The 13,517-nt window shown below is 38.2% G+C and overlaps 2 protein-coding genes across 2 annotated transcripts; one reads left to right on the top strand and one right to left on the bottom strand.

The window, feature by feature from the left end:
• Nucleotides 1–1,003: 1,003 nt before the first annotated feature.
• On the top strand, nt 1,004–4,453 carry LOC142932960 (transmembrane protein 150A). Its single transcript, XM_076077072.1, has 7 exons — nt 1,004–1,065; nt 2,209–2,256; nt 2,342–2,404; nt 2,487–2,554; nt 2,638–2,768; nt 3,383–3,560; nt 4,260–4,453. The coding sequence occupies exons 1-7, from the start codon at nt 1,004–1,006 to the stop codon at nt 4,451–4,453; spliced, it is 744 nt and encodes a 247-aa protein (XP_075933187.1).
• Nucleotides 4,454–5,342: 889 nt separating this feature from the next.
• Nucleotides 5,343–11,996, bottom strand: eif4e1c (eukaryotic translation initiation factor 4E family member 1c). The gene is made up of 7 exons (XM_076077073.1): nt 11,953–11,996; nt 10,874–10,965; nt 7,640–7,735; nt 7,152–7,215; nt 6,906–7,019; nt 6,671–6,810; nt 5,343–6,549 (listed from the first exon to the last, which is right to left on the bottom strand). Exons 1-7 carry the CDS (start codon nt 11,968–11,970, stop codon nt 6,435–6,437), a joined length of 639 nt encoding a protein of 212 aa, XP_075933188.1. The 5' UTR covers nt 11,971–11,996; the 3' UTR covers nt 5,343–6,434.
• Between the last annotated feature and the right edge of the window lie 1,521 nt (nt 11,997–13,517).

Raw genomic sequence — 13,517 nt, 5'->3', positions numbered from 1 at the left:
ATTTATTGGTATCAAGAAACGAACATAAGTCAAAGAAATAATAGATTTTCTTAATTGTATTGTCTTTGCTCATATATTTATACTTAGAGAAAAAAATAAACGCATGAGGCCATGTCCCCAGGTTGTTTTTTAATTTAATAACACATGAGCCATTACAGCAGTGGTGGAAGACGTTATATATTATTTCTAGATTCTCATTATATATATATATATATATATATATATTTTGTTTCTGCTTTGTCAGAGAAACATTTGGGAGAGTAGAAATATATATATATATATATATATATATATATATATATATATATATATATATATATATTGAATAAGCATTTTTTGGAGGAGCCTCAAGACTGTTTCACAGGAAATGTACATATGACAAATAAAAAACTTTAATCTCCAATGTAAGCAGTAATTATAGCAGTTGAATAAATGTAATGGAGTAAAAAAAAAATACAATATTTCCCTCAAAAATGTAGTAGAGTAGAAATGAAAATAGTAATAGTCAAATATATGAACTTCAAAACTACTTACTGGAGTAAATGTACTTAGTTACTTTCAGCAGTGGATGACAGGAAAACAAAGCATTTCACACATTCAAGGCATTCCTTACACAACAAAGTAATCTGGTAGTGTGTACCAGTGGCTGACTTAATATGGAGCAATTGTTTTGAATAAAACAAACAATGTGACAGCATCAAGAAGGCCAATCCCATGTTTCCCAACATTTGTTCTGACAGGGCAAGGTGGTGCTCCAAAGGAGTGGCAGAGAAAGAGAGACTCCCATAAAAGCAAGACTGTGCTCTGAATGGTGGAAGAGCAGTGTCACTGTGTGCTGGAAGAACCTGAACGGCTGGGTTTGGTCTTTATTTTTGGTTTCAGTAGGTATGAGTCTGACTCCACGAGCAACCCCTCAAGAGGTCTACCACTGAGTGTTTTGAAGACACCTAGATTTAAGGAAACCCTATTGTAATTTGTTACTTGCCTTCTTCACCACCAAGACATGCTCTGGATTATTTTCCCAATCTCCCTCTCGCTGGTGTCCTTCCTTGGAACATGGACTGTGTAAGTTTACCAGAAATTCACACTTTCTTATTTGTCTTTAAACTGTGGTGAAACTATTAGAACATGTGTTTTTACAAGATCAGCTGTTGTATTCTGCCACTGTCTGTGTGCTGCCATGCAAATGGCAAGTTTAGTCTTCAACCTTGTGAAACGTCTTAAGTAAATAAATCAGTTCATCAGTATTCACATTTGAAAGCTTGTACTTTTAAGCTGACCATGAAGCTGTAAGTGTAAGGTTTCATGACAATGTGACTCCTGATTAGCACTATTTAACTACTTCAGGATTATCAAGATTTTGTATTTGAAGTGTATATTCCTGGCTAAGGACATTGAGATTCCAGTATTGATAACACTTGGCCTTAAATAGGAAATGATGAGATGGCAGACGTGTGTTTCCCATGCTTTTATTATACTATTTTAACTTTACGTAGGTCTTTGCTGTCTTTGAAAAGCGTATTTGTAAAAGTTCAGTAAAAGCTCACCTGCTGTTTTGAAACGGCACTCTTAAAATATGTGATCCGGCTTGTTTCTCTGTCGAAAGGCGAGGACACCAGACTTTCAAGATTTGCCAGTAGGCAAACTGACGAATTCCTTCTTGAATGCAGTATGCACATTTGTACATGTACCTGTATTCATGTAATCATTTAGCTCTGTTGGCTATTAGTGAAGACCTAATACAGTGAGTTTTTTTTCTCATTCTGCTTTGTAATCCACTTCCATTTAGAGTTAGTTTTTTTACCAATTGCAGGAGCTCGTTATTCACACTGGAGTCAGATGTTCTTTCTTTTTCAGTGTCAGAGAAACATTTGGGATGGTATATATTGATGAATCAGTGCGAGTTGTATAGTGATGAATGAACACCACAAGTTAGATGCTGGTTAAAATGTCAGTGGTGCAATAAAATCATCGGAGCTTGAGGAGCAGTCAACCTCTGTTCTAACTGCGGTCATTTATTGCCACACAAGATTTTGAAGAGTTTTTTTAAAATATATATTTTAACTTCCCAGAAATCCTCATAAATTAATTTATTCAGAAAAACTAGAAAATGTTGCTTTTTTGTGTTGAATTACAACACATTAATTAATTCTAACACACCAAGAGCCCGAATATTAAAGTCTGTCATTTTTTGTTTCATATTTTCAGATACGGCATGGCCTTGGCTAACAATCATGTGTGCTCTCTCAGTGACTGGTGAGTTGTCTCATTATTGTATATTGTTGACCATCATTTTTTGGAATGTGACAGAATCTCCAGAACCTCATTCATTTGTTTTCAGGGGGAATAAGCACTACTGCCAAGTGAATCTGACCGCTGGTTGTTGCTATGTTCCCACTATAAGGTGAGAATGCACATTTTGATTATCCTTACCAATAGAATGAAATAGGGAGGTGTAATTAATCAAACATAATATGTAATTTCAGCTCAAGTGGAAAAAACGCACCAGAAAATTCACTTTTTACAGCCACGATCAACGCTGGATCCTTTCTGTGTGAGTTGACCTGCTAAACATCTAACACATTATATACATGATGTGAGTGATATTTGTTCTAACCATTGTGATCTCCTCTTTAGTTCTGCTGTTCTGTATATTCCACCATGCCCATATTATGGAAAGACACACATGTCACTCCATGCTGAGCAGGTTTGCGCTTGTCTTTGGTGTGGTGGCAGCTTTGGGGGCATTCGCAGCTGGAAACTGCAATGTAAGTATTATCCTGCTGAATGTGTTTGAATAAGTTTAATTAGCAGCTTTAAATTGCTATCAAAGGGCCCTTATAACCTGTGAGAGAAATTCACCTCACAGAACAGTAAGCATACTATCATAAAATACTAACAATAAAGCTGAACAGCTTCGGTTTGCACCTGTGCTGAAACAGCAAACAAAGGTGGGTAATATTTGTTTTAGGTCACCTGTAATGATTAATTAGAGCACAAGCACAGGCTTCTACAACTCTTCTACAGTTTTTAACACGATTTTCAGTAAACTGTACCATTTTTATTTGACTAATATCAAAAGTGTATTAAAGACCTAATATCAACATTTAATTTATTGATGTTAAGTACACTATTAAACAGGAGGGAATGGGACCAGTTACCATTCACCACCCAAATGCTGAGCCTATGTCTGTCCAATTAAAAATAGCAATTTGTCAGGTGACATAGTTGTTTTGTCTCACTCCAATTGCATGGGGTTGTTTCAATCAATAGTACGGACATTCAACACGCACATCTATCAATGTTTATAACTATATATATATATATATATATATATAACTATTCATATATAACTATTCATCTATCTGTCTGTCCACCACAGCCAGGTTACCTGCCACTGCCGCACTACCTCGGAGCTGCCCTGAGTTTCATGTGCATCTGCTTCTACACTGTCCTGCTCACTTCGCTGACCGCAAAGTGTGTGCTGACCGGATATGAGAAGATTCTCTACCCGTTCCGAGTCACCTCCACTGTGGTTCAAACCATTGTCACCATCTGCTGTATCCTTTCATAAATCTTGAAGCTAAAGTAATTATTTGTATTTTACACAATTCTTCCTGTTGAAGGCAGTTAGGATGAAAGGCGTTCAGTGACTTGTGAACAGACTTCAGCAGCGACGCCTGAGTTACACTCTCCAGCTGTTCTATCGCACTAGTACATTCCCTTTGTGCCCTATTTGGATCCAATCTGCTGCTCTTGTTTACAATGTGGGACAGGCCACAACAATCTATATTACAGAAGTAGATAAGAATCAATGGAATTTTAAGCTACATCAATCTTTCATCATTGTTTTCCTGTAACACTCAGCTTCCTATTACTTGCATCGAGACTGCACAGTGAAACAACATGAGTGCTCCAAACTGGAGCAGGTTAGAGTTGAATGTCAAGTTTAACGGCACCCTGTCATTAGTAGGTGATATATCTCAAAATTTGGCGATTGAACCTCTAGGCCCCCGGTTTGAAGTGGCTCAAGACAAAATGTAGTGCATTATCTAAACACTAGCCCAGGTGTGCAAGAACATACTGCATTACAGGATAATAACATGCTTCCTTGTACTTTGTATGAAGTATTTAGGCTGTTCCTCAATGCTCCTGAACAGATCTCCACTTGGTTCAGAAGCTATTTATAAACGACAGGTTCTTACAAGTGACTAACCACAACTAACTGTTTCATACATCCTTGACCTGAAACCCTTCAGATACTGTTTTGTTTGCCCAGAATCAGTACTATTACGTTCACTTGTCGGCTATATTTGAGTGGATGCTCAGCGCCAACCTGGAGCTGTTTGAGCTCAGCTTCGTCGTGGAGTTTTGGTTCTTCTCGTCCTTCATGCTCTCAAATCTGTTGAGCAGACGAGAGGAAGAAAAGCCTTTGATGATGACGATGTCCTGATATGAGGCTGCCAGGGTCCAGGTGAAGCACATGAGCAGTGATGATGGACTGAGTGAGACATCTGGAAAGACACCTGTGGCTGGACCGTGGCTGGAGGACCAATAATTTGTTTCCATTATTCTGCTGGAATGGATTTAAAGCCATTTATGGATTATGACCACTTTCATTCTACCCTTTTGCCTAACATTTCCTTCTTCCAAACAGTAGTACTTATTTATTTAAACAAGCTTGTACAGCAAATGATCAAACCATACCAGTTGTATTACGCTTTTGTGAAAGCCATGTCGATGCTCTGCCAACAGAACAATTAACCTGATGTGTCTTACTCCCTGTTTGTTATTCATTTCTTTGTTACGATTTATCAGATTTTAATATAAACAATTATTTCATTAGGTACACTAAATATGACAAAGTCATGAAAATCTCACTGTTTGCTTCACATTAAAGTTCTTTAAGCACATGCACTGAGCTTTGGCACTTTAAATCATGACCACTGTAAACAGAACTTGTTATGCCGTTGCGGTGCACACACTCAGATATGTTCCCTATGACGTCAAAAAATCTGGTTCGGCTGGATGACTGAGTGAATAGTGAATTCACAGACAGACGTAACAAAAACAATGAAGTGTCTCTTCCATTACATATTTTTAGGTGTGGTCTGTTTTATGTGCAAGTCAGAGAACAAACTCGAGTGAGGATCTCTGAAATCAATTCACCTTTAAAGTAACAAAGGACATGAAAATTTACTTTCTTTCTCAAACTAATAAATACAATATTTCGTCCCAAACAGACGGTTGCTGGATGTAGCTAGAGGGATAAAGTCGTATTTTTCCACATTTCAGTGCTACACTTCGGACACTGTGAAACCATAAACATCCACAAAATGAGACAATGTCGATCTGATTTTAATGCAAAGCACTTAACCTTTACTTGAAAGAAGGTAATATACATCCTGGAATTACAGATAATAAAGATACATTATGAGCAAAATCATTTCACAATGAATATCATCTTTCCTTTGCATCAACCAAGAGAGGAGTGCGACATTATCTACAGTTTTTGTTCGGAAGAAAACAGTGAATAGCACACCTAATTCTGTCAGCATCTTTACTTTATGGTACACTGTAGAAAATGTCATCTATATGCAGAAGTCCACATTATTGACGGTAATAACAAAAAAGAAAGAAAAAACAATTTGAAAAAAAAAAAAAACAGTTTCATTGTTGTCTTTCAACGAAGTAAGTCATCTGCAATGCATACATTATAAATAAATGTAAGGGGAAGAAAAAAAGTTTAAAAACTACTAAAAGCAATATTCCACAATTCCAGCATGGCTGAAACAATAAGTGGCCTTAAATCCAAACCCTATACTTTGGAGTGTGACTACAGCTTTTACAAGCCTTTAAGATACTGTAGATTCTTCAAGCTGCTGTGTCTAAAAAGCCCGACTCATGCTTAACACTTCTGGATAAATCAAGTTAAAATTTCCCTTAAAACTTGTTCTGTGAAGGGATAAGTTGCCTACCGTCTTTACCTGCGAGGCGAGAAACAGTTTTTGTAAGGAGTGAGAAGTTCAGCATGAGAAAAACACAAGGCTGTATAGCCAAGAAAGTTGTGTTTTTTTTGCGACTTCAAGCCATTTAGTACTGAAAAAAAAGCTAGGGGAGGTCACTGGTATTAATCACAGAACTCTTCAACTCTAAAAAAGGAAATCATTTGTGTTCTCTAGTTAATGTGTGACATTTAGAGAACAAATACTCCTTTTGGGCCTCCTTCCTATTTATAACCATCACCCCACTGGTTTATCACGTTGGGGGAAGCTCCAACTGTACACACTTTAAACAATTCTCTTTTCAATAAAAAGGAAAAGACAATACAGTAGTTGACAACTCAAATAAAAAATAAAAAAGATTATTGTGATGATGCGGTTTGGTAATTGTTTAAATCTACAGCAAGTTGAAATTGGGGTTGGAGGAGTGTTTCAAACGGAATACATGTTCTTGGTGGTGGATCCGCTCTTGCTGGATGTGTCGTCGTGTGACTGGTAGCCGATCAGGGCTTTGAGGGGGATGCTCAAGCGCTCTTTATAATTTTGCCTGTGGAAAGACAAGAAGAGTGCTGTGTGAAGACTAATGCACACCAAGTGTCTCCATCTAGTGATCAGCTACAGTACTTTCCATCACTTGTGCTTTACTCCCTACAGACGAGGCGACTTACCCTATCGTCATGATGGCGTCCCTGTTTTGGCATTGGCTAGTCCAGATGGCTATTTTGTCACCTTTTGGTCTGACGTTGACCACAGCTCCACACACATCTTCACTTGCCACATCAAACGACTCACCGACTAAACACAAGAGCTGCAAAATAAACGACACGCAACATGAATCATACTGTTGTTTTTTTTCATAAATCCCAACCGCTCAGAAGATAAAGGTTCATCAGGTCGTCTAACCGTCTCCATCCAGTAGCGGTCAAGATCATTGTGTCTCTGTTGCTTATTGAGAGTCATCAGCCATCGACCCCCGAGCTTGTTCCTGTCGTCCTCCCACATCGGCTTGATCCCATCCTGACACACAAAGTCAAAGGTTCAATACTTTAGTGAGCTATCTCTGCTGCTCAAACAACTCAACATTTGTACATGCTGCAAACATCCCACAGGTTGAAAAGGGAAACTGTATTTAAAAAAAAAAGGCCTTACCTTAAATAAACAATAATCGCAGCCAAAGCCAAGTTTGCTTGGTTGCTGTATGTGGTTGTATAATCTGTAAGAAACATAGAATAGTGTTAAAAGCATTCCAACATGTTGACTGAAGTGATCAGCCATCATTCAGATTGATGGTACAGTGAAGAATTCATTTAACACTGAAGAGTGGATACATTTCTACACAAGCACCTCAAACTAGAAATGCTCTGAAGATTTACATGTCGTATGCGAGATGGTTTCAGTTGTTTTCCTGTAAGACACTCTTACATTTTCTATCTTAGCCAGTATTTGTAAATACTACAGATGCACATACAATGAGTGAGGTGCAGACAACAGAGGAACATGTAAACATAAAGAGTTGATGCACACTCGAGCAGCCTTCATCTGTGCTAGAAATAACTTAATGACGGATAATTTACTTACACACCTCTAAGTCACAAATTCATAATCACATTACAGGATTAGTAGAAAAAAACACTTACGCCCAAAAGTCTTCCACTGTGTCGAATTTGGAAATGAGACGCAGGTTCTCTGTCCAGCTTTTGCTCTTGTCATTTTTAAAATACCACAGGGCCCATCTGAGAGAGGAAAAGACCAGAATCAAAACACACAGAGTATTTATAGGACTGTGGCAAAATGACTCCAGTACAATGGCAGAAAATCACAATAATTATTCTCATACAGAGGAACAGAGAAAGCCGGCCATCATCAGCACTACAAGTGCAGCCTTTGTTTGTGACGGGCGCTGTTATTCTTTCATCTATTCCCAGGAGGGAAGGGGCTAGCAGGGGAGGGATGAGGGCAAAGAGAAGACACTACCACATGTACGACTACAAAACAGCCATCAACCCCACCCACGTGTCACAAACATAGAGACTACACTTAAAGACAAACCACAGCTTGATACTGTACTCATGCCATGTAGCAACTCCACTGACACACATTGTTACACAACACAGGTGTATCATTAGTGGAAACAGAGACGAGACGAGACGGCACACAGGCGTGTGAACCCAGCAGTGTGTTTACCCGCCTAGTCGCGGCATGTAAAAAAAACACGGTAGACAGTAGGTCAAGTCACTGATGGATTTATCAAGGAATCATAATCCATTCAGCCCGTTTCCTTCGGCGTGGGTGGCAGATGGTTTTGCCAAACGCTAGTGTAGCTATTAGGGGCGGTATGACCTAAATTTCACAGTATATTTGGCCGCTAAATCAAACCTGTACTGCATTATCAATACAATTTACAGGCAAGCCGAGGTCGAGGCAACATGAAGGAAAACAAATTTCAGTTGGTTTTAAAGAAAACTAAAACTGAACTAACATGGCATATTTTGAATTTGATGACAAAGAAAGAAAAGTTAAGTTGAATGGTTGCTGTGAGAAATAAAAACAATGCGTCAGTTGTCCTCGAGCAGGATGAACCGATCGGGTAGCGACAGACGCTTCTCTCTCGGCTTCTTCTTCTTCTTTAGTGTTTATTAGCGGTTAAAACGACACGTTAGATGTAGATTACCACCAACAAGTGGACCGGAGTCACAGTTTATGTTTTACGTTTGTGTAAAAATAAAATACAATCGGCTGAAAGATTGCTATTAGATTTTTTAAAAACTTCTAAATGTTGACATCAGTATTTGCCTTAAAATTCTGTATCAGTCAGTCTTCATGTGTCAGAGTAACTGTAGGTCAACCTTTAAAACACCAGAGGATGTTGCCATTTCCTCTAAAAAAAAACAGCCATTTCATCCATTCTCTATCTCTAAAGAAAGGAACAGCCATGTCTGGAAATAAAATCACCGGAGCATCAGCACTACGGATATTGGTGGTTTGCTGTTAGCCCATTTAATAAAATGCATATTAAAGCAGAACATTTTCCACAGCATAGTGCAGGTTTTATGAAACCGAATGTGCTTATCCGACCTTCCTGCAACGGAAGTATTTTAGTAGCATATGAAAATGTTGCATGACTTGAAACTTGAAAGCGATCATCATGTCTAGTTGTGTTACAGCTCAGCAATAGAGAAGTGCAGCCGGTTCAAAGCCATCTGTAGATTCAATTTCACAACACTTGTGACATTAATATTGCTGCATTGTCTTAAGTTTCAAGTCTCTGCAAGTTGATGATTATTAAAATGACCGGTATGACACTGCAGTGATGGTTTGAGTTCACCGAGTTGTTTTTACTTTTAACAAGTAAGGCTACTTTATATTCTTGCTTTGAGGTAAGAAAATGTTTTTACAATCTTTCACCGGATTTATCCGTCTAGCTGCAGAGTTCAAACAGCAACAAGACGAGTTACAACAACGTGCAGTCAGTTGACAGTTTATTAGGTACACCTAGCCAAATCTAATGCAGTCTAATACAACAGTCTTAAAATAAATCCTACCTTCATGATGGTTACAATGTTTTTGTTGAAGATGTTATGAGAGATGTTGAGTCACCTTTATCATGTAGTTTGTGAAGCTGTTGAATTGTATTTCTATCATTTTGTCCACACCATCAATCAGGGTAGGCAACGTAACAGCAACATCTCTGTACAATGCAGGACTGTATTAGAAAGCACTAGTTTTAGATGGGTGCACTTGAAACTGAGCGTATACTTTTAAGTAATATTTCACAACACACCAGTCTTACAAAAATTCTAATCAATTCAACAAGCCTGGGCTTCCTCATAGTGAAGACCCGTTGTGAGGAAAGATAAGAAGCAACGACATGCAGCCTTCTTACCGAGACGTCCACCATTAAGGGTGTTACAGTGAAAGCATCCGAATACAATTATCCCGCCACAGTATGTTTAAATCAAATCTGTGCGCCTAAAACCGGAACGGCTAAAGCGGCAGATGTGAACAACTTTGACCTCCGAAGCTGAACAAGCAGAATGGCCTAGAAGTGACTAACTCAGTCAACTATTCAGCATTTCCTAACCCGACTGTACAATGCTCCTGAATAGGTCGTCACCACCGCAGAACTATGATAACATTTCTAAAAGGACAATAGTGAACAACAATTGCAACACTAACATGCAGAGTAGGAAGCAGAATCCTTCATCCTCTGCTTTTGATTTGAACCTCAAAACAGATCATAGAATTTAACTGTGAATGATTTACTATCATAATGTTCTCGTCTTTGCCATGGCATCTTCAACATAACAATATCCACCAGATGTCACAACATTCATTTTAATTAGGCTTCATATGGCGCTCCAAATCATTTTACTGAAAATGTAATAGTTTAAAAACCCATAAATACAAAACACAAGTTACGAGGCTTTTAACAGTCAACACATCCTCAAGAGTCACTATGGAGAAGCAATTTGAATCATTTCCATCATCAAATCCAGCAGTACCCAAACATTGTGAGGAGTAAGTCTAACCACTTTAAGTTGAAATAACATTCAAACTCAGTAAATACCCTGCCCCCAAAACAACAAGAAGACTTAATGTGCTCTTCAGACTGTTAACCTTATGCTCAACAGAGAAAGCCTTCTTTTAGACTGAAGAGCCCTCCTCCATGTTGTGTTACATTATTAGTTTCCTTCTAGAAATTAGCGACAGTCCCATTATTTATGTAAAACATGTTATCGAGCAGATAGGTTACAGTATTTGTTGCAAATTGCCATTAAATCTCCATTGATGTGAAAGCTGCTGTCTGTGCGAGGATGACATGCACCTTGCGGTTGCAATATCCCATCAAACAGCAGCTGGTTTATTCTCACTTGTTTTGCAAGGGGTGCTTGATATACTGCTCAGGATCCACAACGGCGACTGGGCTGTCAGTTTGTGGTTGTTCTTCAGGTTCAGGTGCTTTCTGCGGAGAGAGAAACACAAACGGCATATACTTTATTTCCATACAAAAAAATATATTAATTCAAAATATCTCATCCCTGTATGTCTACCGATCACCACCATGAAAGCGCAGAGTTTGTACAGGTTATATGCAAAGCTGAATTTATATTTTACCTGTGATAGGAGGCTGGATGTGGCCTTGCAGTTACAGTTATGTCACAATGCAGCTTAAATATTGTCTTCTTCTGATCTAGAAGTAATTATTACATTCAATTACAGTTTTGTGAACCTGTATACATGGTCCAGCTGAATTAATCACTTGCCATTTGCAAGAACCTTCATTATTTGAGGTGTTAATTGAAAATAAATGTAATTTTATATTATTTTAGTGTATAAACTATTCGTAAAACCATCCACCTGGTAGGCCATCACATCCACGTTACAGTTATAGGGTTTTCCTCAGAGACCATAGCGCTATCACACACACACTATTACATATCTTAAGAAGCATTCATATACACACACATCCGGTACTTTCAGTTAGGCAAGTTAACATCGCTAGCATTAGTTTTAGCAGACGTGCTAAGCTAGCTACAAGCTAGATACACACGTGTCAAGATTATCAGACATTTAATGAATAATCTCGTGGTATGAGTATTTAAAGGTGCTGATGGTTGAATATAATCTCCAAGATATTGACCCCAATATCGAAGAAGATTAAAACAAATCATCGATTGTAGTTTGAATGAACGACGTCCAGTCAGTCCCTCCCTGATAACAAAGTCAGGCACTGCCCTTTCACATCACATGCTAACAGCTAACCGCTAACGTGAACTGGGATCCACGAGAACTGACACATCTGTGAGCCGAAACAATTCCCCCAATTTAATAGGTGGCGTTTTGAGGAAGCAAACTTTTATAAGAAAGTCGTTGGATTCGGTGAAGGTGTGGCTAGTCCTTCCATGCACATTAGTCGGTTTTTTTTTCATCTATCTCTTGTCTCTCTTACCGGCTCGGATGTCGCCATCTTGACTGTAGAAATGTTCTGCCCGTTCAGCGCTTCTGCGTCACACTCCAGCCACTCACTCGACTACGGAAGCCGCCGAAGTACAGTTTACCCGCGAAATGAAATGACACATCAAGCTCAATAAATATATTTTAAATCTAGATTAATGTAGAATGAATAAAGAATGTAGAATTAAAACATGGCAGTAGGCCCAGAATCACAGGGTTGAACACAATATTTGCTGACATGGGATTCTTATTGGCTCTTACAAATCCACCATCTGTACATAACTATATGAGAGGCGCAAGACCCGTACAAGGGGCCCATATTACTGTTTGTATATGAGCAGCCTTACTGCACCCATTAATGAAAGTGACTGGAACAAGGTGCGGGGGCTTGATCTGGTTTCCAATGTCACAATCAATGCATCAGTTCCTGGAAAAGGAACCTAGTGTTTTATTTGTGTAAGATTGTCATGGTGAATGAAAGCCAACAGCCCATCCTGGTGTAATGTCAAATCAAGGCTGGTATGACAGCACATGTGATTAATCCTCACTGTGACTGTTTTGTTCCTCATCATTAACCTTTCAAGGAATTTACCATAAAGAGTAAAGTGATAACTCTCTTGGATTCTTCAGATTGTGTCCATGGTGTCATCACTCCAAGCGTAGCTAAATCTAATTTCAGTATTCGAGGCCTACACTGCCCAGAACTGTGTGTGAAGACAACCACTGTGTCACTCCCTCCCTATTCATTATAGTTTACTTCATAATGTAAATATAATTATTATATATTATATAATTGTTATCATTATAATCATTATTTTGTGCCATCATTAACAGGAAACTATACTGTGCGTGTATTTTACAGTGACAATCTCGACACTCAACTCACTTCTTTGTCAATGTAATTATAAAATCGGAAGTTGCAGTACTTTACTTGAGCTTTTCCATTTGCTGCTACTTAATATGTATACCTACAGTCTATCATGTACTATGTAATTTAGCAGCTATTATTGCACTTATACTCAACTACATATATTTGATAATTATACTTACCAATTACTTCACAGATTCTGATTACTAATACATAATATAATTAGCAAAGCAATTATGATATATTAAGTGAAGAATTTATTGATGGAAATTCACAAACAAACTACAGCAGTAAATAAAGAAATCCAATATGTTTAGTGGTCCATTCAGCATTGGGACTTCAAGTATATTTTGATGCTTATACTTATGTACTTATGCACTAAAGTTTAGACTGCATGACTTTTACTTCTAATAGAGCATTTTTACACTGATATTACTACTTCTACTGAAGTAAAATATCTGTGTACTTCTTGCTCCGCTGCTTTCATTCAGTCACTACAGACTGCCTTTTTAATGCCACAGCAATGCCTTCATTCATGTTATCTAATGTAAAAAACACACCAATAAGTTACACGCCGTGCAGTACACAGATGTTAAAAGTGGGGAAAAGACAGCGCTGGTATTGGAGCAACACTTGATACCCTGAGTTGAAGAATCAGAATCAGCATCAGTTGAGAAAAAGTTGGATGGATG

The sequence above is a fragment of the Anarhichas minor genome, unplaced genomic scaffold (assembly GCF_050575085.1).
Source record: "Anarhichas minor isolate MPS153535 unplaced genomic scaffold, ASM5057508v1 ptg000058l, whole genome shotgun sequence".
Lineage (NCBI taxonomy): Eukaryota > Metazoa > Chordata > Actinopteri > Perciformes > Anarhichadidae > Anarhichas > Anarhichas minor.
This window is presented reverse-complemented; position numbering and strand designations above follow the sequence as displayed.